Source organism: Dermacentor albipictus, chromosome 4, assembly GCF_038994185.2.
Source record: "Dermacentor albipictus isolate Rhodes 1998 colony chromosome 4, USDA_Dalb.pri_finalv2, whole genome shotgun sequence".
Classification (NCBI taxonomy): Eukaryota; Metazoa; Arthropoda; class Arachnida; order Ixodida; family Ixodidae; genus Dermacentor; species Dermacentor albipictus.
This window is the reverse complement of record NC_091824.1, coordinates 169,843,700-169,870,221: the sequence shown is the minus strand read 5'-3', so window position 1 is coordinate 169,870,221 and position 26,522 is coordinate 169,843,700. Positions and strand designations below refer to the sequence as shown.

At 45.8% G+C, this 26,522-nt stretch overlaps 1 protein-coding gene across 1 annotated transcript; it reads right to left on the bottom strand.

The window, feature by feature from the left end:
- Window positions 1-626: 626 nt before the first annotated feature.
- On the bottom strand, window positions 627-26,522 carry Ufc1 (Ubiquitin-fold modifier conjugating enzyme 1). The gene is made up of 5 exons (XM_065442148.2): window positions 26,094-26,522; window positions 25,642-25,773; window positions 10,255-10,331; window positions 3,856-3,946; window positions 627-847 (listed from the first exon to the last, which is right to left on the bottom strand). The coding sequence occupies exons 1-5, from the start codon at window positions 26,214-26,216 to the stop codon at window positions 761-763; spliced, it is 510 nt and encodes a 169-aa protein (XP_065298220.1). The 5' UTR covers window positions 26,217-26,522; the 3' UTR covers window positions 627-760.

Genomic DNA, 26,522 nt, shown 5'->3' with positions numbered 1-26,522 from the left:
AAGTTTTCGATGAGTGTCCGTCGCACTTTTTGTGCACCAAACTTGTGCCACGTTCGAAATTTGCGCTCCGTTTCAGACATCGCGTTGACACTGGGGCAAGATGGCACACCTCAATGTGTGGCTCTAAGCGCGGAGCAGACGATAGCCATGCAGTTCCCCCAATCGGGAGGCAAGCTCAAGTCACGTGCACAGAGTGACGAATAGGAGGGTGTTCTACTATCTTTTTTGCCGCGCATTTTCTAAGTTAATTAAGGCACAGTGATTAAAGGTTGAGTTAATTAAGGCACTCGAACCCATGACCTTGGGTTGTTACACAGTATCTAAGCATTGCACAGTGGTTGCAATGCTTTCGCATTAATCCACGTAGGGATAACTAAGTGTCCCTGGAAATTTTTCATAAGCAATACCATTATCTCTAGCCTTACTGCCACACAACTTTGGCAAATTTTTCACCGTGTCAGGCCCGGCATTTCGACTGAAACAGCTTTAGTGTCAAATTTAAGATCTTACGTATTGTAACATTCATACTTGATACTTTGACATGCAAGAAGCGTGCGGTAGAAATTATACAACTTAGAAAATATGTGTTAGTAAACTTGTGACAATAAGTGACGCAGAAAACTGCAGAAGTGTAAACATATGCTTTTTATCCATACCTCAAAGGGAGAAAAAAAACCTGTACTGAGCACACAGCCACCCTCTCATCGAGGTGCAGAAGCGCAGGTGGATGAGTGCGCCAACCACGACTTCAGCCGCAAGACTACGACTTGGTCTGCGCATCATCCTTGTGTTTGAGCGCACCCTTTTGGATGAGGTCGGGGATCTCCACTGCCAGCCACGGCCCCAGCTGCAAGAGCCAAGATGCGTCACACAGTGCCACGAGCAACTCACAGTACACGAACCATCGCTGTCCACAGGCAGCCACTGTGCAGTGCAGTTCTGTGTGAAACATGTTTGCGAGAGATCATTTTATGTGGGCACATTATTTCTGCACATAGTTCATCTATAGTGCACATCTGCTCAGGCGTGGTACAACCAAGTGGGGGGGCAGGGGAAGTGACACCAAGCTTCTTCCCATCCACCCCTTCTTCCGAAAGTTCTGCGTACTAAGATGTCACCTGCACAGCCCGCCTGCCCTCACCCAGCCTACGACCCCAGTCAAGCAGGTGCTCTTCCCGAAAAAAATGTCTGGCTATGCCACTGCATCTGCGAATTGGACAACACGAATGCAGTAGCTCATTGTACTACTAGCTTAGACTCCTGCCTCTCTCTTTCCCTGTATTTCTCATTTCCTTCTACCTATGTGAGAAGTAGAAGGCTAGAGACACACTCTCCAAGCCTCATTTAAATCTTCTCCTCCTCCTCTCTCAGTGAGGACTTCCACATGTTCTGCTATCATCTCCAGATAAGTGAATTAGCCTTGGTACCCCCACAACACCTATTTTCTTTGGTATTCCCTTATTTTCCATTCATTTTGCCCTCTCTCGATGGCTCGCAATGAAGCCACCACCCTGCTATCACTGGGATCAGCTACTCAGCAGAACCGATTATAATAAAATCTGACAACAAATAATCCCTAGAATATAAAGCCCTAGATTTGACACGCGATACATCACACGAACAGCAAAGCATGAGGAAATGCACCACAGATGGGCAAATGCCCTAGCACTCTCTTGCCTCACCCTGCAGCTGAACTATAGAACTTGGTCCTCAATACACTGTCACCACAAAATCGGTTAAAAAAGCTTGAAACTATGTTTGCTTTGTTTCTTTATCCTCTCCGTTACGCCAAGGATAGCCGACGGCCACTATCATCATATTGTCATCATCATCGTGTCATCGTTAGGCTGCCTCATGTTCGCCCTTGCCACAGGGCAAAGAAAAAGACTGTTCACTGACGCCACTTCGTTGCTGGTGTTACAAACAATGAAAGATGCAGCAAGCCAGCTCATACAGCATAGACTTTTGATCTACAAAGAAGTGCCAATGAGCACAAATGGTGCCTTGTGTGTGCACAAGGTTGTCGGCATTATGCAAAATGTCTATCATTGCCCCATAGATATCTTTAACAGGGTTTGTACAGAACATTTGACTCAAATTTCAAGTACAATTCAAATTTCAAGGATGCCAAAGGCCAAAATTCAAGGAAAGGGAAACAAATCTTATTTGCGCATGTACAATGAAAAATAGTAATATCTCCTGCTCAGCTGCAATTTCTTGCAGCTGCTTAGTTAGACACGTTTCAAGCTCTTCAGGTGGCTTTTCTAAGTTTACTTTCCCATTCTAATGATGCCAATCGCCTTCTGGCATGATGGTTGTGCAAGATACTACAGACAAAGAAACTTGTCATGTTAAAGCCAAACGGCTGAAACTTACTTTCCGCCAGCCATTTATAGAGCCCATGGCACAAACATAAAGCCATAATGACTGTGGTGTGAAAAAACTAGCAAAACAACCAAATATTGACACAGCTTGATCACTTGATCTGGCCTTGTGTAGCTACATGATGGCAATAGCAATTTAAACAAGCTTGTTGTCGGTGGCTGCGGACATGCAACATTGCAATCGTTTAGCGACACTCTGAAAAGGAAATAACTAGGATTGTTTTCCAATAGACAGTGTTCATGGCATAATCCCTATGCAGTTTATTTGAATATTCAAGTCACCCTTAACCACAGTTTTCAAGGAATTCAAGCAGCACATTTTTTTCCAAGCAGCTTTAAGAGCCCTTGAATCTTTTTATATGTTCAAGGGTTTTCAAGGATTTCAAAGAGGTGTACAAACCCTGAATTCCCTAAATCACACATGCCTGCTAATAGAATGTGTGGTATTGTTATAGAGGCGTAACACATTAGGCGCTATGTTTGAACATCAGTAAACATGGAAAGAATAGCCAAAGAAACGCTCAAGTGCTTTGACAAAATTTTGCTTCCCACTGCCACAGATTCGAACTTGTGCCTTTGCAGCAATATGCACTCCGAACCAATTCGCTACTGGAAAACATTCATGCCTGTTAATGTGTGCACTGTTTCGCGTTCCATACAGACTCCAAGAGTATTGGCATCTATAATTTGGAGGCCATAACAAAATTAAGTTTCTCGTGTTCTCCAAAAGAGATGCACAGATTACACCATCGGGCAATACTGCAGCAGACGAGGATGACATTGCATGCATTGCAAAGAAGTTGTTTTTGAGAGGACGCCAGTGTTTGCTGTGAGAGCCTTCTCCTGTTGCAGTAAATGAGTTCGAAGTAAGAGGAATCACTTAAGGTCCGCTGGTTCTTCGCTATTCACTGGCCTTCCCATGCCCTTAACTAGCAAGCAATACTAGTCCATATGCAGCCTACGTCACCTTTCCTGTCAAACACATTCCTCACCAGCGAAAATTAACATAAGCGCAAAAATAAAGGAATGGTAAACGAAAGATACAGCCCGTTTCTTCTAAAGCACACTTTACTTCTAATACCTTTCATCTCAACAAGCTTTGCACGTAGTTAGCAAACAGGAAACATTTTACTTCATAGGCAAGCACTGACTACTTAAAGCCCGTTTTATATAAATGTTACCCTTTCGTACAGCGCCCCCCAGCAAGCACCTACTAGTTCAAAGTTTCTCCGGCCATGTTCCTGCCAAGACATTGTTTATTCCTATCAAGTTTCAGCTTGATATGCACAAGAGTTCTGAAAGGATACACTGCTGAAAATCCCATAGAGCTGCTAAGTGCAACTAATTAAACTTTTATAACTGCCCACAGTGTGGGTAATTAGTATTGTGTTTGTTTCACAAACTAGCTGCTGTAAAAGAGCTAAAATAAGCTCGTCACACCTGTTCTCTAAAAGTTCGCATCCATGCTTACCCCAAGTGCCATGGCATGAGCAATGCCAAACTTAGGCACATTCCTTGCCCACAAAGGCTTGAAGTGGTCTGTCATGCAGATCTTCCCTCCTCTGAGAAGAGCACAACAGCACAGCAACAGAAAAGAAAAGGATTAGAACATCACTTCAAGAACATCATATATAGTACACTCCAGGTTGTCCCTGTTTCCTTTTATCGAGTTTAGCTGTGATTTGCGCTGCTGTATTGACATTTTTAAAAAGCTACAGGGGAGAACGAACAAGACTACAAGGAATACAGTCAAAAACCGATAATTCAGACTCCATGTGTGGAGGACGTAAGGTCCAAACTGTTCAATGTCCGAAAAAAATGAATGTATTAAAAAAAAGATTATCTTATTATGTTTTAAGGACCTGTGCAAGGATGAGGTGGTCAATTCATTGCTGCACACACATCTGTACACACACGATTACGTGCAACCAAGTCACCTGTATTTCTGCCAGTATTGTATTGCCTCTGATGCTGATGCAAGGACTGCAAAGGCTCGAGTCAGATTTTCATGTGAAGGCTCTGGAGCACACAGCGCATCATTATCATGCAAGTTAGAGTCGCTGTTTGACAGTGGGAGAACTTGCTCAATTGCTTCGTCATCGCTCAGTTCAGCATACAACGACACCGTGCTGTCGACCTATGCAAACTCTTCAAATGTAACGGCAGCAGGAATCGGCACACTGTAGCTTAGCAGATCATCAATGATGCCTGCATTTGAGGTTCAGGCTCTTCAGCTGCAGAGTCGGGCTCATTTGGACTGCGGCTCAAGACTCATTCGGAGTTGGAAAGTGAGGGCAGCATTGGTGCCATTTGATGCGGACTGTCAATAACATCACTACAAAGACTTCTAGGAGCCAGCAGAGCGCTGTCTGAAATGCAAACTAAACAAACAAGCACAAAATAGCGGAAGGCTGTTCAGAAGACAAATTCAACAAACAAGAGCGAGTCATGTGCAGTCATGCCGGTGATGGTGATTACGGCTATTTCCTTCGAAATGGGTATGATGTGAGGCTCATAGCGCAGCCAAGCCAGAAGGGGGGGGACCTCTGTCCCTGGAATGGATATGATGATCACGATGTTGTTGCGACCTCACAATTCAGCCGAAGCCTCCAAGATCGGCATTTGCAGTTAAATCTCCAAAGGCATAGTGCTGCGACCAAGGCAAGGTCTCAGCGATTACCATTTAGCATGTTATCTCTGAGGTCATGCCTGATGTCTCGTTGAAGTTGCCAGAGGAGATGGTGGTGGCAGAGTCAGTGAACGCTACAGCCACGGTCGGAGTCCGGATAATTGAATGTAGAGCTGACGGCTGTTCGAAATATCGGTTGTCTTTACACATTAAGTTTATGGGGCCACTGGCCGTGCCACAAAGCTGTCCACATTACCAAGCATGTTCAGATTATCGATGCCCAATTTATTGGTCGGCAAGTGTAACGCAGGCAACGTAAGCCACAACTGGAAAATGCCTTGAAAGTTGTGAATCTGTTTGAAGGCTACACCAGCAACTAGAGCTGTATTTTAGATTGATCACTTTCGGTTATTGCTGATAAATATAGAACCTTGCACAGAAGAAATTTAGCTAGGTAGCTGTATATTGGTCGATTTGTATACATCAAATGGTGCAAAAATCTACAAGCTATGTTTTCACCTTGTCTCTCCTTTACAGATGCAAAGTGAACATGGCAGCACCTCCCCAAAAGTTCGTTGTAAAATAGCATAGGACCTTAATCAAGTTCCTGTTTCTTGAAGGCAAAGGTGCCCAGCAGATCCATGATGAAATGTCACTAACTTTAGTATACAGCAGGCCTTCAAATAATAACAGTAAATGTTGGAGTGCCAATTTAGAACTGGCCATTTCAGTGTTGCAAGTGAGAAACCCAGTGGAGGGCTTATTTCTGTCTCTGTGCCTGCAAATGTGAAAACCATCCATGACTATCACGGAGGACCGCTGAATAACAGCCAGAAGTATTGCTACATATCTGGAAATTGCTCGAGTTTGTGCCACTATGCGCGACGACTTGGAAGCAAGAAAAGTTGCAGCAAGGTGGATCCTAAAACTCTTGAAATCTGAACAAGAGAGGAAGCTTGTAGAGACATTTTGCAAAAATGAGTCAGATCACCCATACAAAATGGTAAGTGGTGATGAATCATGGATCTAGTGTTATCGATTCCGGGACAAAGCAACAGTCTAAGGAATCGAAGCAAAGTGATTTCCCAGGCAAAAGGAGTTCTGTTTGTAAAGGTAGGTACAAAAGCAAATGGCAACAGCTTTTTGGGACAAGGGTCTACAGGTGGATTACCTCCATCCATCAAGGCAGAATATTACGTGGTTTATTGATGAAGTTGAGGCAAAACATAAAGGAAAAGCTTAAAAGAAAGCTCTCCAAAGGTGTCATGCTGTTTCCAGATCACACAGTGCAAGTGAAACAAAGCTAAAACTGATGTTCTTAGGCTTTCAAAAGTGATGTCCCATGTATCATATTTGCCCAACCTGGCTCCTTTTGACTAAATTTTTTTTCCAACTTCAAGATACATCGAAAGGGGCAGTGATTTGAGAGCATTCTGGAAGCAACTGATGTGTCAAATGAGCGTTTACACCAGCAGACGGAAGAATTTCATTTGCAGGGACACTGCAGGACAGATGTTTCAAGTACATTGACTTCCTGGAGGAATATGTAGAATTGTGTGGCAGTTACAGCTTCCTAGCTAAATTTTTTCTATGTAAGCCACAATACATAGCAGCGCCCTATCATACCACTTTCAGTAAGCACCGACTTGCTAAGGCCGCAGTCAGAGTGCCTGTCACACCAGACCCCACATCGTACAAAAGTGAAACTATGTATCTCCAAAAGTTATTAAATGAGAATACAACTCAACTCAAACCCTGATAAAAAATTGTAAAGGGTCACTCGTATAAAGCCTCATGTGCCATTCATAACAAAGACCACTGGCCAGATAATGAGCCCCTTCAATTTTCCATTTTGGCTACCCAAGGGCTGCCAGAGCTAGCAAGAGTGCCTTCGTTTTTCTCTGGTTGCTGCGCCCACCACGCCACACACTTCCATTTGGTGTTCGTTTTACTCGAGCCAGACGGTTCTGGCTACCTGCGAGCTGCCAGAACCAGACAGGGTGATTTTGGTCTGGCTGCTCTGTGGAAATGCTCTGGCTAGCAGACGACTAAGAGAAACAATGAGCGCTCGCCGTTAAGTATAAACCCCATGCAAGCGATCTTGCACGCGACAGTGACAAGCGACGCGATGGAGATGACTGTTGCGTTTGCTCGTTGCCTCAGACTCGTACCCCATGCGAGCGATGACTTCGAGCGACGTCTCCCCAGTGTTGCCGGTATGAGGGCAGCAATATACCGTAAAAACCGGATTATAGGTCGGACCAGAATATAGGTCAATCCCCCAACTAACGAATTCTAAAAATGAAAAAAAAAAAAAATGTTTTTCAATGGCAAAAGTACCGAAAGACACCCTTACCTTGAAACAAATGCGACTCAGCCGGTTGCACAATGGTGACAAAATTTATTTAAATGCTGCTCGCATGTGCACTTGGCCAAGTTTTTAATAGTATCGCGCGCCCACCGACCCGCATGTTTGTCAGCACCTTATTAACGGCGCTGAGCGGCGAAACAAACGAGATACGCGCATGTGTACACACCTGCTTACTTTCGCTATTTCGCCGCTCCATGCCGTGATGATAAGGTGCTGACAAACACGCAGGTCGATGGTCGCGCGATACTGTTAAAAAGTGGCCGGGCGTACAGTACACAGAAGGACACGAAGTGCGCAAGCGCTACTCCGAATCAGAGCAACGCCTTTGAACAGAGTCGTCCAAACTAGAGTCGGATGATGAGTGCTTCTCGCTGCCCAGTCCAGAGGCACGCGGATCTGTACCGCTTTCAAACGAATGCATTCGGCAGTCACAGGCGGCGATCTTACACGCAGCTCCCGGACGAACACTGCAACCTTGTCTACCAGTTCTGCAGTCCACTGCGGTCCGCCCACAAAATGATGTTTTCTTTTGGTTGCTGCAAGTTGTAATACGCTGATTCTGCCTCCGCCAGTTCCGAATGCTCCTTTTGGATACTCCGAATTCACGTTGTGCTACCAGGCTGCCGTGGGCTTCCGCGTACTCAATTGCCTTTTTCTTGAAGGCGACGATGAATTGCCGTCGGCTTCCACTCATTTTGATACAAAATGTGAGAAAGCAGCCTTTAACAAATATAACTTTGTGAGGATGGAAACGCAAAATTGCGGTGCCACAATGTCGCCCCGCCGTGCTGCTGCTGATGGCGATGGCGGCTGTTTACTTCATCCGCCCATTGTTGCAAGACTTCTGTAGTTTTTCCGCCAATGACCGAGATATAAGACAAGGGTCGACTTTTCGCAATGTTTTTTTTTTTAAAGAGTTCGACCTATACTCTGGTTTTTACGGTAGGTGCCGAAACTAGCGTGATGCATGCTTTATTAAGTTAATGTGTTTTACAGTAAAGAGCAGCATAAAATATTTCTGAAAGCCTTGCAATAGGTTCTTATTTTTGCACGCATAAAAATTCAATCGTTTGCTCGTTCCGTGAGACAATCGGAAATACTTGAGTTATGTACATCCAGTTCCGGCTTCACACTATTGGCTAGTCGCTCATGCACTTCCGGGCGACGAGCGACGAATTCTAGATTTGCAGAACCGAGCGATTGCACGACAAGACTGAGCGATCTGTTCATGCAACGGCCCGATACGTCGCTCGAAGCCGTCGTGCACAAAATCGCGCTCATGGAGTTTAGCCTTTATCGTTGTGGGGTCTTGATGGATTGCAATGCGGGTGCTTGAGGACTTCACCTCACTCAGCCAACTGGCTACGGTCATTTTTGGATTTCATTATTTCTAGTGCAATCTCCATAGGTTATAATGCACCATTCCTCATTGCAAGACAGTGCAATACGAGCGGCAAACCATTTGAAGCTTTTGTATGTTTGTGTCCCGTGAAGGCTTCTCGGCAGTGAAGAACGCGCCGTGCTGTTATCTGCATCGTGTTCTGCGCAAGTTGTAGACACTAATTAGCACACGTTGCAGTGCATTTTTCGTTCACCTTTCTCTGATGGTGTTCCTTTTCACATATCTCGCGTATATATGCTGTGATATATCTCCTTTAGCTACAGTTAGCGAAGGCATCACAATTAACCAGTGTTCACTCTATCTCTTCATCTTATGTTTGGGTGGCAGTTCGAGACCAATGTACTCTAACTAGGCCATTGATGTTAAGAATGCACTGGTTGAGTAACAGGCACACTTACATTAGCTTATTGCTCTCATGATCGCGCCCAATATGGTTTTTCGTGCGAAACATTGCAATTGTCGGAGGCAGCATGCATTTTCATGTGCCAGCCACATTCCCAGCTCCTTAGGGTCAGAAGAGAAGCACCATCAGCCGAAAGAAATTTCCTGAAGTAGGTTGGCACAAAATTTTGTGCGTGTAAGACGTACCCAATATCCTGCTTTTTCATGTCTTGTCAAGTGATGACACAATGCCAACTCACCAATGTTGCCACGATGAGCGACGTGATCGCTGCGAGCTGCATTCTCGAGCAATCGTTTTCGAGGATGCAACCACTTACATGCAATTTCATGCCTTGGCATCGGATGCGTCAAAAGCCATCTGTTGCTCTGTGCAAAGTGAGGTTGGCCCAGTGCATGTCCTGTGCCGAGTTACGCGAAATCTCGCAAAAGTGATCATATCCCTGAATGCAACTATATATTTTCAAGCTGGCAGCGCATAAATGGGCCAACTACGCCGAGTGTGCGCCGGCCTCGCTGGGCATTGACATGCTAGTACCATGTTTACATTTATCCCACAGCCAGCTGTCCCAACGTTCAATTTTGTAAACTTCAGGCAGCTTCAGGTTGTCTTGGGATCCCAGCTCACCTGCCTTCCTATCAGGACCAGAACTAGCTGGCTGCCGTCTGGCTGCCAGTGGGCTGCCACAACTCCGAAAATCGAAGCAGTCCAATGATGGCAGCAACAATTATAACAATAGCACCATGACAACAATGGTGCAACAAATGACAGTTCATACATTGTGGACCCAGCAAACAGGTTTATTTTCCGATGGTTTCTTCTGTTAGAAAATGTGATAAAATAGCCAACACGACAATGATGCCTACGATGGATACCATGAAAGCTGAATCTAGTACACCAACATCTATCGTTGCAAACATCCACTACAACACTGTTCTTAAAGCAAAAGTAGGCAACTAATAATACTCAAATGACTTTACTAAAGACATCCTTCTAAGGATGTTATCAAATGCTGAAGCAATTTTACCAAATTACATCAAGTATAAATAACATTTCAGATGTGCTCACCTGTACATCTTGGCTGTTTTGCCGTCCAGTGATGGTAATGCAATTTCAGGAGCCGTGGTTGGGTATGTCACCGGAATCTGTGTACGTGAAGTGACACAAAAATTTACTTCAATCCATAAATAAATCAGTTCGGCATTACATGCAGTCGAGCTGATTTATGATGCTGCCAGCAATGACATGCACAAATCACATGCACAGTTATCTTTTCAAGTCAAACATGCATGTAATTGCCGACGTGATCAGAAGTTTTCACAACATTCCAGAAGGTACCCACTTCAACCCCGACCCGACCCCTCTAAAATAATAATAGACCGACCGACCGACCGACTGACAGACCGACCGACCGACCGACCGACCGACCGACCGACCGACCGACCGACCGACCGACCGACCAAGCGAGCTGTTTAATCAAGCTACCCATTGCTCGCACATTTCTAGCCGCATTTCAGACTTACGAACTAAATTAACCATTATAGAATCTGTAAGCGTGACTCAACGAGGACGTAGAAAAAAGCAGACACACAGAGACAGCGCTATCTTTGTGTGTCTGCTTCTTTCTACGTCCTTGTTCAGTTGCGCTTACACATTCTATCATGGATTCAAACCAACTAGACCATCAACGTGTTTTAACTAAATTAACCAGCACGGTGTCATGTGCGCAGGTAAACATGAACACACCTCGCTCGATGATTGTGAAAACTCGCTGTGAAATTCTGGAGTGACGAATCGTGGCAGCAGCAATCGAATTGGCCTTCATGCATGTCTCTCTTGAGCGCGAACGAAACATCGAAAGTACAATGCATATGAAGCTACCGGCAATAGGCGCACTCTGCAAACATTGCAGATCGTTTTGAAGACTAGGTTCATGCAGGTGCACACTTTGGCCCCATTGCAGATCACTTTCAAGACACACGAGCGCCGGCAACGCATTCCTACGGCGTCCGCTAGAGGCATCTACTATGGCATCCACGATTCGCATTGCCAACGCCGTAGTAGGTGCCGCGTTTGTCTCCACTCTGTACGGTGCTGCGGGCGAGGATGATATTGAGGCACCCTAGCAGCCACCGGAGAAGAACGCCCTTTTTCCCTTCCACCCCCTGCCTCGTGTGCGACAAGAGAGGGCACGCATCTGGGCCGCGTTGCTCACTTGCACACGCGAGATTGAACCGCATTCGCCAGCTCACCCTCTCACGCTTTCGCTCATGTGGAACCTCATGGCAATGGCAGAAATGTGCTTGGAGAGTCCATATAATTGTTATCGCAATAACAGGAACCTCATATTCAACATCCAGAGGTCTCGGATGGCAAAAGCACCATGGAAACCGCACCACATAGTCAAAAACATAAATATGAAGACGTGGAGTAGCCCATATACTTTTCACAGAAGCTGTGCATATTCCTATGTCCAAAGAAAAGAGTTGAGGACTAAAGAGGTGCCTTATTTGCACAATATTACCCACAATATCAAGAAATACGCATGCGACTAACGTAATTTCATCAGTGAACAAGACCCTTGGGTTCATGAGGCATCACTTTCGTCATGCTCCACAGCCCGTCAAACTACTCGCACACAAATCATTTGTCCGACCAGAACTGGAATATGCCGCCACCATCTGGAACCCTCATGAAACATATATCATCAATGCACTCGAGTCAGTTCAGAGTCGTGCGTCTAGATTCATCCATTCTTCATATTCATATAACATCAGCATTTCACACTTAGAGGCACAATCTAGCTTGACATCTCTTGCTTTTCGTCGTCGAATCACCATGCTCTCTCCATCAGAAATTTTTTTACAGCTCACTAAGCCGCCCCCATTTTAGTTAACGCCATCATCTTCACGCATGTCACAGCGCACCAGCCACCAACTCCAAGTTTCTCGTCCTCGAATACAAACCGTCACTTTTCAATCTTCATTTTTTCCTCAAGCTGCCAAGGACTGGAACGAGAGAATAAGAGAGAATAAACATTTTTATTAGGTAAATGCAGCTAGGGAGAGGCGTCCTCATTCCAGGATGCCTTGAGCTCGGGCCGCGTCCTGGGCCCTCGCAATCAGCCGTTGCTGATCCTCGAGGTCGGAGCTGGCCAAGGCTCTCTCCCAAAGCTCGTTAGTGGGGTAAGGGTTCGGATGATTTAATGGTACCGCTCTGCAACCCCCTATTATGTGCCCGAGGGACCCGGGCTCTGCGCAGAAGCGGCATTGCGGAGAGGAGGAGGAGGAGTAGATTTTAATGAGCAGAAAGGAGGAGAGGTCGGCCTGGAGAGCGTGTCTCTAGCCTGCTACTCCTCACTGGGGAAAGGGGAAGTGGGAAATACAGGGAAAGGTAGGTGGCGGGTGATTATGATATGGTACAATGAGATACTATATACACGTTATCCAATATGCGGGTGCGCAGTGAACGCGCATACACGTAACGGTAATCTTGTCCATACAAAAAGTAATATTGTCCCAAAAAGTTATTGTGCAAACACGCGCATACACGTAACGGTAATCTTGTCCATAAAAAAAAAGTAATATTGTCCCAAAAAGTTATTGCGCAAACACATTTCGTATTGACTGCACGTCTGACAGCTTCTAAAGGCGATCGTCTAGACCAGTCTCACTTAAAAAGTTCAAAAGCGATTTTATGGCACGTTGGGCACAGTGGACACTCCTCCAAGCGCCCAAAAGCTTTTCTTCTGAAAAGGGACGGGAGTCCAAGCTGTCAACTATTGATTTGAGTTTTCTGCGTTCGGCTGCATATTGAGGGCACACACAAAGTACGTGAGCTATTGTCTCGAGAGTGTGACAGACGCTACATTCAGGGTCCCGTGCTTGTCCAGTCTTGTGAAGGTATCGGTGGGTGTATGCAACACCCAGCCGTAATCGATGAATGAGTGTTTCCTGGCTTCTCCGCAACCGAAGTGGAAGCCGGAATTGTAAGCCAGCGTCAAGTCTATGAAGGCGCTCTTGTCGATGTTCGGGGTTGTCCCAATGTCGTGCCGTAGAAGTTTTAAGGGAGGTATGGAGCAAGGCGTTAATGTCATACCGGGAAAAATGAATTTTTATAATAGTTCCGTCAGTGTGCGCCTGTTTTGCTTCCGCGTCAGCCTGTTCGTTTCCAGCTATTCCACAATGGCCAGGAATCCACTGCAGCACGATGGTATGCCCGGAGTGTGACGCCTCAGCAAGTAGAGACATGATGTCATGAACCAGAGGACTATATGCCGTTCTCTCACTCATATAATTGCTGATGAGTTGCAGTGCTGGTTTTGAGTCACAGAACACTGTCCACTTCTCGAGACTCTGTTGCAGTATGCAGCGAACTGCTTCTCGAACTCCGGTCAACTCAGCTGCTGTAGACGACGTCCTGTGTCCTAGGCATTGCGGAGAGAATTTTGTAGGGTCTATGAGGTGATTTCTGGTTGGGTGGGGGAATGTATTGACCTGTAGAGCTCGGAGGAATCGCTCCTGCTCTCTAGGTAGTGACTTGTGTGGGGGTGCATATGTTCTGCGGGTTAGCTTGTAGTGTTGTGTGATGTCTTGGTAAGAGAACCCGAGCGCATGCACCCTCTAGTCTCTTACCAAGACTGGAACGACCTACCCTTCATTGTCGCTGACATCACATGCCAATTCACAATTTCTATAAACTGTTCAAACTTGTATTTCAATGTAACACCTGCCTTTTCTTGTGTCCACATGTTAACCACCCCTTATGTAATACCCCGAATGGGCTTATTAAGGTAATAAAATGAAATGAAAATGTCAAAAAGCACAGTGTGCCTGGTGATTTCTGCACCCCCTCAAGCTCGAAACGATTTGCTCTTGCATTAAGGGGGGATGCTAGGCTGAAGGGTCAACTTTTGAAGCGCCCAACCAATTTTCATGAAATTTTCAGGGGTAGTTGATCTTGTTGTCATTAGAATATCTTACAAATATCAGCACCCTAGCACAATGAGAAAAAAAGTTATAACTGTGAAATTTAGCAATCTTGTGTGTCAACTTAGGAAAACTATCGTTTTACAAAATAATGAAAATATACAAATTACTTGTGATTAGATACCTTCTAGATGGTGTATAATGCAGGATAAGGTCAGGCACATTTTTTATGTCGTTTTTGTAAAAAAATGCCATCACTCTGAAAATGAAGTTTATTTTTTTCACTGTCATTACATGTCAAAGATCTGCTAAATATTATATGTTGGGAAAAATTTAGGCATCTGAAAAGTACTTTATCTTGTTCCTCACAAAATTTCAGTCTAGAAAAAACAGTGGAAGGAGCGTTTGGTGAAGCAGTTTGGAAATGATACTTTTCCTAAGCTCTTTTTTTGCAAGAAGTACAAACTGAGAAAAATCAGTTCAAAGAATTCAAAGCATGGCATTTATTGTTATGATCAGAAAAAATTAATCGAAGTGCCCTACTGCATATGTCAGGATCTCCTCTTCAACACGACGCTGCTTTGCGGTGATCGCTTCAAGGCATCGTCTTTTTTTTTTCAGCTTTAGAGCTATCCATCACTTTTGCCTGCGCTCGTGAAATGGCTTGCTTCGTTGCTTCCTGAAAGTGCTTATTCGTCTGGACTCCATGTTCAAGTTCCAGCTTGTCGAGAACTCTTGATGCCACGTGCTCCTTCACTGAATTCTAGCACAGCCAGGGCTGCTGCAGTCTACACTGGTCTCAGTGATGCAAATTCTGTCTTTGGGCACCTTTTCCATTCAATCGCATTGAAGGACTCGTTTGCATTCTGAGAGTGCATCCTTGAACATCGCGCAAGAAGCTCTGGCTTACTAAGCCTGTTGTAGAGAGGCACCAGCTCTTTGGCAACGTCTCTGCCTAAAGCTGGACGATGGGATCTTGGCACTCATGTCTTTTCCGCTGCAACTTGGGCTCTGTGCCAATTGTAGTAACACCAAGAGTCCTCACCAACTGGGCAAGCGTCATGTTGTGGGACTTCAACTGTTGAGCAGGAGTGAAAAAGCGTCAAAAATACACCTCGTTGCATTTTTTTTTTTTTTAACATCTGGAGCATCGTCTTTCAGGGCAGATGCAGAGTAAGCAGTGAGTTCTTTTACAACATTTTCTGTCAGCTTCCCCTTGCCTCCTAGACCTTTCGTCGTTTTCTTTAGTATCTCAATTTCTCTAAAAAGTGCAAAAAATAATCTTCCCAACGTGGGCATTCACTTTGCGTTTAGTTTCTTGCCCACTATGCAGCCGCGTCTGGAAAAACAGCGTCCAGAGTCGCGTTCGACGGGAAAGGCGCGCCACCAACTTGTGAGAAAAATTCATATTCTTCCTTTCTACTGCTCAAATAACTATCAAACTTGGTGAGAAGATTCTTTATTAAACAAGCAATTCAAACAACTCGGAATAAAAAACAAATTTTTTCACCGAAATCGGTATTTTAGCCCCGCATCCCCCCTTCATTAATGTGATGGTGGAACAAAGTTGGGGTGCGATAAAAGATGTGCCATGACCTTCACCAACACTACTCCACCAATGTAGTGTACTAAGTTTCTCTGCCATATTGCAGGTCTTTATTGGGCAGATACAGCCCTATGTGAATGACAGAATGAGGGAGCTTATGCAAAACATAAATAAGAATTATGGCATCCATTTGGCGATTTACGTTCATTGGTGTGGGTGCGAGCTGCAATTTACTAATATTTTTTTAATTTACAACATACTGCGGTTGAAAGACCGAGCAGGGGGGCATAAAAAAGCACTTGACTAAGGAAATTCAAAAAACACAAAAAACATTGTGAAGTGGTAGAAGACAGTATAATACATAATTATAATCAAAAGTCAGCAGGATAGAGTAAACGTGCAAAGCACAACCAAACAGATACACAATATGAAAAAAACACCATAGTTTGTGCCACGGTCACAAACAGAAAGGTACACAGCTCTCAAAGTCAGGATTATCCCCATCCCAAAATGCTTCGAACAGTAACACATTCCATTCTTTTATGGTCCGAGGAAAAAAAAGAATACATGAAAAAAATTGGGCGTGCAAAGTAGAGTTCAAGAGTACGAGCATGTGTATGTCTAGTTTGCCTAGAAATTCGGTGTGTTAAGTATGTTTCAGGTTTAATGTTAAATTTACCAAAATATAGTGTGTGGAGATATTTCCGCCTATCAATCGCTCTTTGGTGTTGTAAAACAGGGATGTTATTACTAGCCATGAACGTTGATGGCGAGTCATTTCTCTAGGAAGCATTAAATATAAAATGGACCGCTTTTCATAGCACCATCTCAAGCTTCCTAACACCTTTCTTCAGATATGGATCCCAAACGACACTAGCGTAATCTAATTTAGGTCTCATAAATGCATTATAGGCCAGTAGTTTTATTTCTGATGGATTTGTCTTTAGTTTGTGCCTCAAGAAACCAAGCTTTTTAGAGGATGAGCATGTTTTTGTAACATCACTTGACCATGTTAAGCAGTTTGTAATCATACTACCTAAATATTTATATTCATCAACCTCCGTCAAAGGGCAATTACTGAGAGAATACCTGTAATTAAGAGGGCATTTTTTGTGTGTAATGTGCATGAAGACTGATTTATCACTGTTGTTTTATAGACCCATCCTCATACCACTTGGAAACGACACAGAGGTTAGATTGTAGGCATTGTTAATTATTAAGAGTGATAAAAGTTTTAAAAAGTATGCCGTCATCTGCAAAGAGCTTTATACTTATTTTTGACGTATCGATGAAGGTAACAATGTCATTTATGTACACTAAAAAAAGAATAGGTTCCTAAACGTAGCTACCTTGAGGGACTCATGATGTTACAGGAAGAATGCCATTACGCAATAAATAATTACAGGCAGAGAGCCAATAAAATCATTCTTGGCATTAGCAAGAACCGTGCCACAAGGGAAACACTGGAGGCATTTTATCTGAAGAGATATGGTGATAAATGTGTCAGGGATTTGTCGCTTTCTTTGTATTTTGCTGAATTTGCTCTTTTAAAATCTCGTGTGTGGTGTAACATTTTTTTGTTACATTTTTGTCACACATCTTTTAGCTCCTTTGTATGTAAGATACAGATGTGCCCACTTATTGTATAAATATTCTTTGTGCTCAAAATAAACTTCATTTGGTAGTGCCATTAACTTCTGTCAATGGTCGGTGTAATATACTATTCCAAGCTGTTTTTATTCCAAATTGGCCATTAGCCCTCCTTGATAAGTCAAAATGGCTCGAGCTTTGCCCATACAGATGTGCCGTCTGTTTATATGGGTTGGACTAGAACCATTCTGACCTATCAAGGAAGTATAATGGTGGATTTCGAATAAAAGCAGACTGGAATAGTTTTATGTTATACCAGCCCATATTCCTCACGTAGGCTATATACCATGGTATAGAAGCACCAACTCACCCATAAACAAGCTTTGCTATTCTGACCTTTTTGTTGACATAGCAATTGTGCGGACACTCCAATTGCAAACATGGCATTGGAGTCCTATCTGCCTCGTCGTCTTGCGGCGGGGGATCGATGGGGGCGTGCGATAAACAGTCGGCGTCGGAGTGTTTTCTTCCGGACTTGTATCTTACCGTGACGTCATATTCTTGTAGTCTGAGGCTCCACCACGCCAGCCGTCCTGAAGGGTCCTTTAAGTTAGCTAGCCAACACAATGCATGATGGTCACTGACGACTTTGAATGGCCTGCCATAGAGGTAAGGGCGGAATTTAGCTATAGCCCAAATGATGGCGAGGCATTCCTTTTCAGTCGTAGAATAGTTGCTTTCCGCTTTTGACAGCGACCGGCTAGCATACGATATCACCCTTTCAAGTCCTTCTTTCCTCTGGACTAGGACGGCACCGAGGCCTAGGCTACTGGCGTCAGTGTGGATTTCGGTATCGGCGTCCTCGTCGAAGTGTGCAAGTACCGGCGGCAACAGCATGCGTCGTTTGAGTTCTTGAAATGCCTTGGCCTGCGGCGTTTCCCACTTGAACGCGACATCACATTTGGTTAGATGTGTTAGCGGCTCCGCGATGCGTGAGAAGTCCTTGACAAAGCGCCTATAGTAGGCACACATGCCAAGGAATCTGCGCACTGCCTTCTTGTCGGTTGGTTGCGGGAACTTTGCGATGGCAGCTGTCTTCTGTGGGTCGGGGCGTACTCCTGATTTGCTGATCACGTGGCCTAGGAACAAAAGCTCATCGTAAGCGAAGCGGCACTTTTCCGGCTTCAGAGTGAGCCCTGATGACTTGATGGCTTCTAACACTGTCGCAAGCCGCCTAAGGTGATCGTCGAAATTTCCGGCGAAGACAACGACGTCATCCAGGTAAACAAGGCACGTCTGCCACTTCAGTCCGGCTAACACCGTGTCCATGACGCGCTGAAACGTTGCAGGCGCCGAGCACGGTCCGAATGGCATGACCTTGAACTCGTAGAGGCCGTCTGGCGTGATGAAGGCAGTCTTTTCACGATCTCTCTCGTCGACTTCTATTTGCCAGTAGCCAGACTTGAGGTCCATCGATGAGAAGTATTTAGCGTTGCAGAGCCGATCCAATGCGTTGTCTATCCGTGGAAGGGGGTACACATCCTTCTTCGTGATCTTGTTCAGTCGACGATAGTCGACGCAGAAGCGTAGGGTTCCGTCCTTTTTCTTTACCAGGACTACAGGAGAGGCCCACGGGCTTTTCGACGGCTGGATGATGTCGTCGCGCAGCATTTCGTCGACTTGTTGCCTAATAACTTCACGTTCTCGCGTCGAAACTCGGTAAGGGCTCTGGCGGAGTGGTCGAGCGCTCTCTTCGGTTATTATGCGATGCTTTGCAACTGGTGTTTGTCGAATCCTCGATGACGTCGAAAAGCAGTCTTTGTATCGTCGGAGAAGACTTCTGATCTGTTGCTGCTTACTCATAGGAAGACTTGGATTCACGTCGAAGTCTGGTTCGGGGACAATGCTCATCGGGGTAGATGCGGCTGAATCCGAGAGGACAAAGGCATTGCTGGTTTCCACAATTTCCTCGATGTATGCGATTGTCGTGCCCTTGTTGATGTGCTTGTTGTGCCCTTGTTGATGTGAATGCTGCTAGATTAGGCATATTATAGATGAATGGAAGCTGCGGCTAGGTGGTATCGACGTCAAATGAAATTCCATTCAGTCAAGGCGGGCACTGAGATGCTGACAAATTTGGTGCTCCGACAAGAAGGTGCTTCTCTATTCTACCCAAGTGACTTGCTTGTGATGTCATTGTGAACGAGGGTTGCAATGTGGGCTTGTTGGTAATGCATCTTCAAGGGGAGTATGGCAGCGCGATTCAAAGACGGGACAAGAGAAGACACAAAGGGACACACACAGCGCTAACTTCCAACACTGTTTATTGTCGAAAACGAGGTCGTACTTATACACTCAGACAACATGAGTCATAGCCACATGAACAGATTAACAATCAGAGCGATACATTTTGCGATATGTTAAGCCATGCGCAAAAATTTCAGTTCTTTTTCAGAGAGCTAATGATGGTTTGCTGATACATGAATCCCCTAGGGCATCAATCTGCTCGGCTTCTATTATAAGTCTAGTGAGTTCGCACTTGTTTCTACCGGTAATAGTTGTTGATTCGAAGAGAGGGGAGCACTTATGTTGCTTACAATGAACGGAGAGGAACCCATCTGATACAAGTTTGCCGACTTTATTTTTGTGTTCGCGCAGTCTATCATTTATGCATCTGCCCAACGTAATACTTCCCACACAATAAGGGTATACAATATATAATTGAAGTCTTACATTCTCTGAACTTCCTGTGTTTAACTTGGCAGCTAGGGGCACTTTCTTTCTTTTCTGGTCTTGTTTTCCTGCACAGGCTGATTAGTTTGTTGGGTGCAGAAAAAACCACATCAGTGTTACCTCGGCGGGCAATTTTCTTTAGGTTGTGCGACAACCGGTGGATATAAGGTATCACTGTTGGTCTTTTTTTCTCTCGGTTCCTATCTCTTTCCGCTCGTTCAGCAGTCCCTGATTGCCGCACTTGCCGAAGTATTCCCTCTGCAACTGATGTCAGTACATGATTGGGATAACCTGCTTCATGTAGCCGCATGGCTTGTTGTGTGAAGGCTTCGTCAGTGCAATGATGGCATGATTTAGTAAGTGCAGGTTAGTAAGTGCAGGTTATGAAGCAGGTTATCCCAATAGTGAAGTCGGCGTCGTTTGTGCGGACAGCTGCATGCAATTGCCGCGCGGGGTGGTCAAAGGAGACGAGTGGTTCGACACCAAGACGGCGGCGACTTATAGCATCGTGGGTGGGGGACCCTCGGGCTACGAAGAGCACGTAGGAGGGGTGACTGTGTGTCGGGCTTCCGCCACCCAGTTCGCGGAAGCAATGCCCTGGCCTTGAAGTCAGCCCCTCGTCGCTTAACCGCACTGTGCCGAGACATTCGCAAGCTGTCCAGATGCCCGAACAGAACGCGGAAGTGCTTTCTTCGGGAAGTGTGTTTTTTTTGCGAGGTTGTGAGACAAAAGGGGACTCGTTGCACTGCAAGGGATTGGTGGCAACGACCTGGACGTATTGGAACTCCCGATAGTGTCACCTTGGAGCCCCGTTGTGTGCACACTGCGCGCACAGCAGTGTGATTGGACGAACGATGGGGCGAGGGGGTTGCTGGGAATGCTTTTAGGTGCGTGCGGGGCCGTTGGTGGGGATTCGGTGGAGATTCGGCTGAGAAAGAAGACCAAAATTCTAACATGTTACTCGTAGTGATGTCCGTGTAAATACTTTCCTTTCTATCGCTTGCATATTCTATCTTAATAAACAGTTAACCCCATTGCAATCAGCGTCACTGGCTTGCCTACTGTAACGTGACTTCGCGACATCCATAATATCTTCAAGTTTCCCTCACTGACATCGAGGCGAACATCAACTGGCGCAGTCGACAGGATCGCGACGTCTTTCTACTGAAGGCAAGTGACGTGTTGGTTGCTTGGGCGGAGAGCAAGCAGGCGGGGGAGCATTTGGAAGCCCCAAGAAAGGACACGACATCAGCGTCGGAAGGACGGCGCAGGAAGCTACGAGCAAAGCCGCAAGCTGGACAGTCTGCAGCAGGCTCATTGTTGCTGAGCGGAGCTGCAGGAATCTCGGAGACGCTCACCACAGTAATGCCGGAGATGCCACAGGTGGACTAGCGACGTAGCGCAGCGGAGTTCGAGTCAGCAAGACTGACAGGGTGAACCGCAGGAGCGCAGAAGACGTCAAGAGTTCCACAGCGACGCAGCGCCGCGGAGTTCGAGTCAGCAACTGACGGGGTGAACCGCAGGAGCGCCGGTGACGTCATAGGTGGCACAGCGACTCAGCGCCGCGGAGTTCGAGTCGGCAAGGCTGACGGGGAGAACCGCAGGAGCGCAGGTGATGTCGAGGGCGGCATAGCGACGGTGGCGACGTGGAGTTCGAGAGCAGTGAGCAGCCTGGAAAAGGAACGGGAAGTTTGCGGAATTGTTTCGCATCGGACAAACATCAGCGGTTGCTGCGACAGAGAGCTGTCAGGAGCACCCAGAACGGCCAACAACACTCCGGAGAGGCAGTCCAGGTGGCGGAGACAGGAGTGGTCAAGGTAGGGCACTTGTCTGTTGTCTCTTGGTCCACCATTTCGGGCTAGCGCTTTAGTGATATTCTCGAGGTAAAGGGAAGATTCTAGGACATCTCACGATGGCGGAGAGCGACATGGCTGACGCAGGGTCTTGTCAAGAAGGGGAAAATGTACCCATTCGAGCAGGTGAGCAATTGCTCACAAAAGAAGTGTTTGAGCTTGAGAAGCTCAGACTAATGCTAGAGATGGAAAAAATTAAACTCGCTCAAATGCAGCTACAGCCGCTGGTGGATGCACAGCGCGGGCAGAGGCAGTTGTCGGGTATCAAGCTGGGGGAGTATGCAAAAGAATTGAAGGCAGTTCTTGCTCCAATGCCAGAGGCGGATCCCACAGTGCCCGCATGGTTTAAAAGCGTGGACACTCTCTTCGAAACATTGCAAATCCCCGAGGATATTCGTGGAGTGATATTGCTGCCGTTCCTGAATGAGAAGATGAGAGCATTTGTAGCAAGCGAGTCGGACGGTAGCGTAATGCCATACCCTGAACTCAAAGAAAAAATTCTAAAGGAACTTAAAATGACTCCTAATGAGTATCGGCGCTTATTCCTTTCTGTAAAGAAAGAACAGGATGATTCATGGCATCAGGTGGCGACCAGGTTAGAAACTTTGTTCTCATACTACCTAAAGAGTAGGGATGTCACAACCTTGAAGGATTTAAAAGATTTGGTTATCGCCGATAGGTTTAAACAAATATTATCAGAGGAAGCAAGGACCGCTCGTGATGTGCTGCGTGGTGTGTGCGGGTGTGTGTGTGAAAAATGTCACGCTGACAACAAGTATCCCCGTGACATTCTTGGTGGGGAGGAGTGAAGTCGGCGTCGTTTGTGCGGACAGCTGCATGCAATTGCCGCGCGGGGTGGTCAAAGGAGACGAGTGGTTCGACACCAAGACGGCGGCGACTTATAGCATCGTGGGTGGGGGACCCTCGGGCTACGAAGAGCGCGTAGGAGGGGTGACTGTGTGTCGGGCTTCCGCCACCCGGTTCGCGGAAGCAATGCCCTGGCCTTGAAGTCAGCCCCTCGTCGCTTAACCGCACTGTGCCGAGACATTCGCAAGCTGTCCAGATGCCCGAACAGAACGCGGAAGTGCTTTCTTCGGGAAGTGTGTTTCTTTGCGAGGTTGTGAGACAAAAGGGGACTCGTTGCACTGCAAGGGATTGGTGGCAACGACCTGGACGTATTGGAACTCCCGATAGTGTCACCTTGGAGCCCCGTTGTGTGCACACTGCGCGCACAGCAGTGTGATTGGACGAACGATGGGGCGAGGGGGTTGCTGGGAATGCTTTTAGGTGCGTGCGGGGCCGTTGGTGGGGATTCGGTGGAGATTCGGCTGAGAAAGAAGACCAAAATTCTAACATGTTACTCGTAGTGATGTCCGTGTAAATACTTTCCTTTCTATCGCTTGCATATTCTATCTTAATAAACAGTTAACCCCATTGCAATCAGCGTCACTGGCTTGCCTACTGTAACGTGACTTCGCGACATCCATAATATCTTCAAGTTTCCCTCACTGACATCGAGGCGAACATCAACTCCAATCATGTACTGACATCAGTTGCAGAGGGAATACTTCGGCAAGTGCGGCAATCAGGGACTGCTGAACGAGCGGAAAGAGATAGGAACCGAGAGAAAAAAAGACCAACAGTGACACCTTATATCCACCGGTTGTTGCACAACCTAAAGAAAATTGCCCGCCGAGGTAACACTGATGTGGTTTTTTCTGCACCCAACAAACTAATCAGCCTGTGCAGGAAAACAAGACCAGAAAAGAAAGAAAGTGCCCCTAGCTGCCAAGTTAAACACAGGAAGAAGTTCAGAGAATGTAAGACTTCAATTATATATCGTATACCGTTATCGTGTGGGAAGTATTACGTCGGACAGTCGGGCAGATGCATAAATGATAGACTGCGCGAACACAAAAATAAAGTCAACAAACTTGTGTCCGATGGGCTTCTCTCCCTTCATTGTAAGCAACATAAGTGCTCCCCTCTCTTCGAATCAACAACCATTACCGGTAGAAACAAGTGCGAACTCACTAGACTTATAATAGAAGCCGAGCAGATTGATGCCCTAGGGGATTCATGTATCAGCAAACCATCATTAGCTCTCTCTGAAAAAGAATTGAAATTTTTGCGCATGGCTTAACATATCACAAAATGTATCACTCTGATTGTTAATCTGTTCACGTGGCTGCGACTCATGTTGTCTGAGTGTATAAGCACGACCTGGTTTTCGACAATAAACAGTGTTGGAAGTTAGCGCTGTGTGTGTCCCTTTGTGTCTTCTCTTGTCCCATCTTTGAATCGCGCTACCATACTCCCCTTGAAGTCATTGTGAAGCCATCTCATGAGGCACATATTATTCAAGGTGTGGGCCAAAAAAGGGGTGTGTATTCTGCAAGCTGCCCAAACTGGCCGAATCCAAGAGGCTGCTAATTGCCAATACCAAGTGTTATGCGTCATGCCAACCCATAATGCCAGTCAAGGATTGGTTGGGAATTTTGGGGAGCAGCTTATCTTCTAGCAGCTTGTGTTGTTCACCTCTCTGTATGACCGAGGGAACAATGTGTCAGTGTACTTGCTTCCTCTTTCAACACTCATCTCAGGCATGGCTTGTGTGCTTGGTGCAGACCTTCTGCTCAGAGGCGTGTTTTGCAATGGCTACAGGCCACTGGCTTAGCCGATGATGACATGACCTGTTTCTCCAGCAAGTTATTTAGGGAAGACAGAGGTTTTTAAGGAGCCCTCCTGCATACTACTGGGTGTGCTCTCCCAGAATGTAGTGTGCTTCTGGAACAATGTAGCTGCATGCCACGATGTAACAAGTAAGGTGCTCAGAACTCCAGCAAGTATCTTATGCCTCCTCTGCAAATAAGTTTGCCTTAATTCTCCCATGTGAATAAAATTCCCTGTTCTGTCCCTCGAACCTCCTGACCTCATACTCATCAGCAAGAAAACTTTTGTCAAGAAGGTATGGTCGATGGCGTGAGCCTGAGCCAACTTAACCTCAGTCTGATGCCCAGGTAACGTAGGTCAGCTACCTCCTTTCGAGATGCACCGGTCGTGTAGGCTACAGACCAACCCTCAATGTGATGCCAGATTACGAGGCAAGGGTACCCAAATCTTACAGTGCATCGTGCCAGCCACCTGCAGCATGCTTTGGGTGGCAAAAAGCAGACCTGTCATAAAACGTAAACCACACACACTGCTTCTCTGTCAAACACAATACACAATGGTACATGATCACAGGATCCCAACAAAGCACTTTTCAGCAAGGGCAACAGTTCACTGGATGCTGGCCCCAGCATATCTGATGGTATAGCCACAGGTGCAGAACATGTGAATGCATCAGCGTGTCTCTTGTCTTGTCACATGGTAAGGCACCTGCTGAATGCACTACGACACGTCCATATACAACAGCATTAATGCACAGAGCTAACCAATCAGTGCGTCATCAGTGTATCTCATCAGATCTACTCAGAAGCCATTGCTTGACTTTGACAATCATTTTACAACTGTTTGTGCTAAATTTTTCGTTTGGTCCCTACTAATTGCTCAAGAGAACTAGTGTTGCACACTAGCCTTTTGAGCAGGTGCCAAGTAAAAATTCATAATGTTCTATCTTTTTTTCTCCTGGATCGTGCGCTGTGGTACCACGCGCTGTACCAACTGACAATAGTTGTACGTTCGCATCATAACTAAGAATGTTACATACTTAGCAGGCACAGTGCTGAGAGAACTGTGAGATACATCACAGGGCTTAAGTGGGTCAGAGGCACGAGAGGACTAAAGGCCAAGCGTCACTCACGTCGAACTCCACATCAAACTCGTACTTGAGGAGCTCGTGGATGTACCAACACTTTCCGAACCACCGAGTACCATCCTTGTTGGATTCGAGCCGGAACCAGTCATTGTCATTTTCCTTGTTGTTTTGCACGTACTGCGCATACAAAGCAGGCACTTATTGGTTAACTGCTGACTCCAACATTTTAAAACGCACAACGATATCACAATTTGTGGGTTGAACAAATCGGTAGGAATAACGTGTCAGGCTGTGAACGCCACAAGTTCATTAAAAAAAAAAAGTGGTTGTTTCAAACTGTACAAACGGAAAACGTTGTCGACTACTTCCTTGAACGCTGCTACGTACCACGTATGGCTCCGAGTAGACGCGCTAAAGATCGGCCAGCTTGAATGTACCATGGTACATTGCTGCAGGGACTTGTTCACAGAATACTGCCACTTTCCCAAGAACCTCACCTTGATCAGAGCTTGGTACTCTTCCTTTAGTCGTGAGGGCCACAGATCCTTGTCGCGTGGCCCCGCTTTAGTTCTCAATAACGGGATGCCACTGAGGGTTTTTCTCGTAGCATCATCGACCATAATTGTGTGTACTTGCGCTCAAGACTATATCGAAAAAGTTGTACGCGAACTACAAAGCGAACAGGATATACTCGCGTTCAACTACACGCCGAATGAAAGCAGCATATGTCAACAGGCGAGACAAAATTGCAGGAGTCCCACAGTCAGCAGCATATGATCCATAGCTATTCCATACATTACTGTAAAACTTTACATGTACTTGCCCTATGTACGAAAAATTGACAGCTATAATACAACTTGCATTATCACGTTTGATTACTTGCTACGTTGTAATTTAGTAGCATTGAAAGCTTTTATTTCTAACAG

Bases quoted from the DNA above. Each gene is read 5' to 3' on its own strand.
- Ufc1 (XM_065442148.2), bottom strand. From the start codon at position 26,216: ATGGTCGATGATGCTACGAGAAAAACCCTCAGTGGCATCCCGTTATTG. The intron at 10,332-25,641 runs GTGAGTGACGCT...TCACGTACACAG, and splicing joins AGTTTGATGTGGAGTTCGAC to ATTCCGGTGACATACCCAAC. The intron at 848-3,855 runs GTAAGCATGGAT...TGGCTCTTGCAG, and splicing joins CTCATGCCATGGCACTTGGG to CTGGGGCCGTGGCTGGCAGT.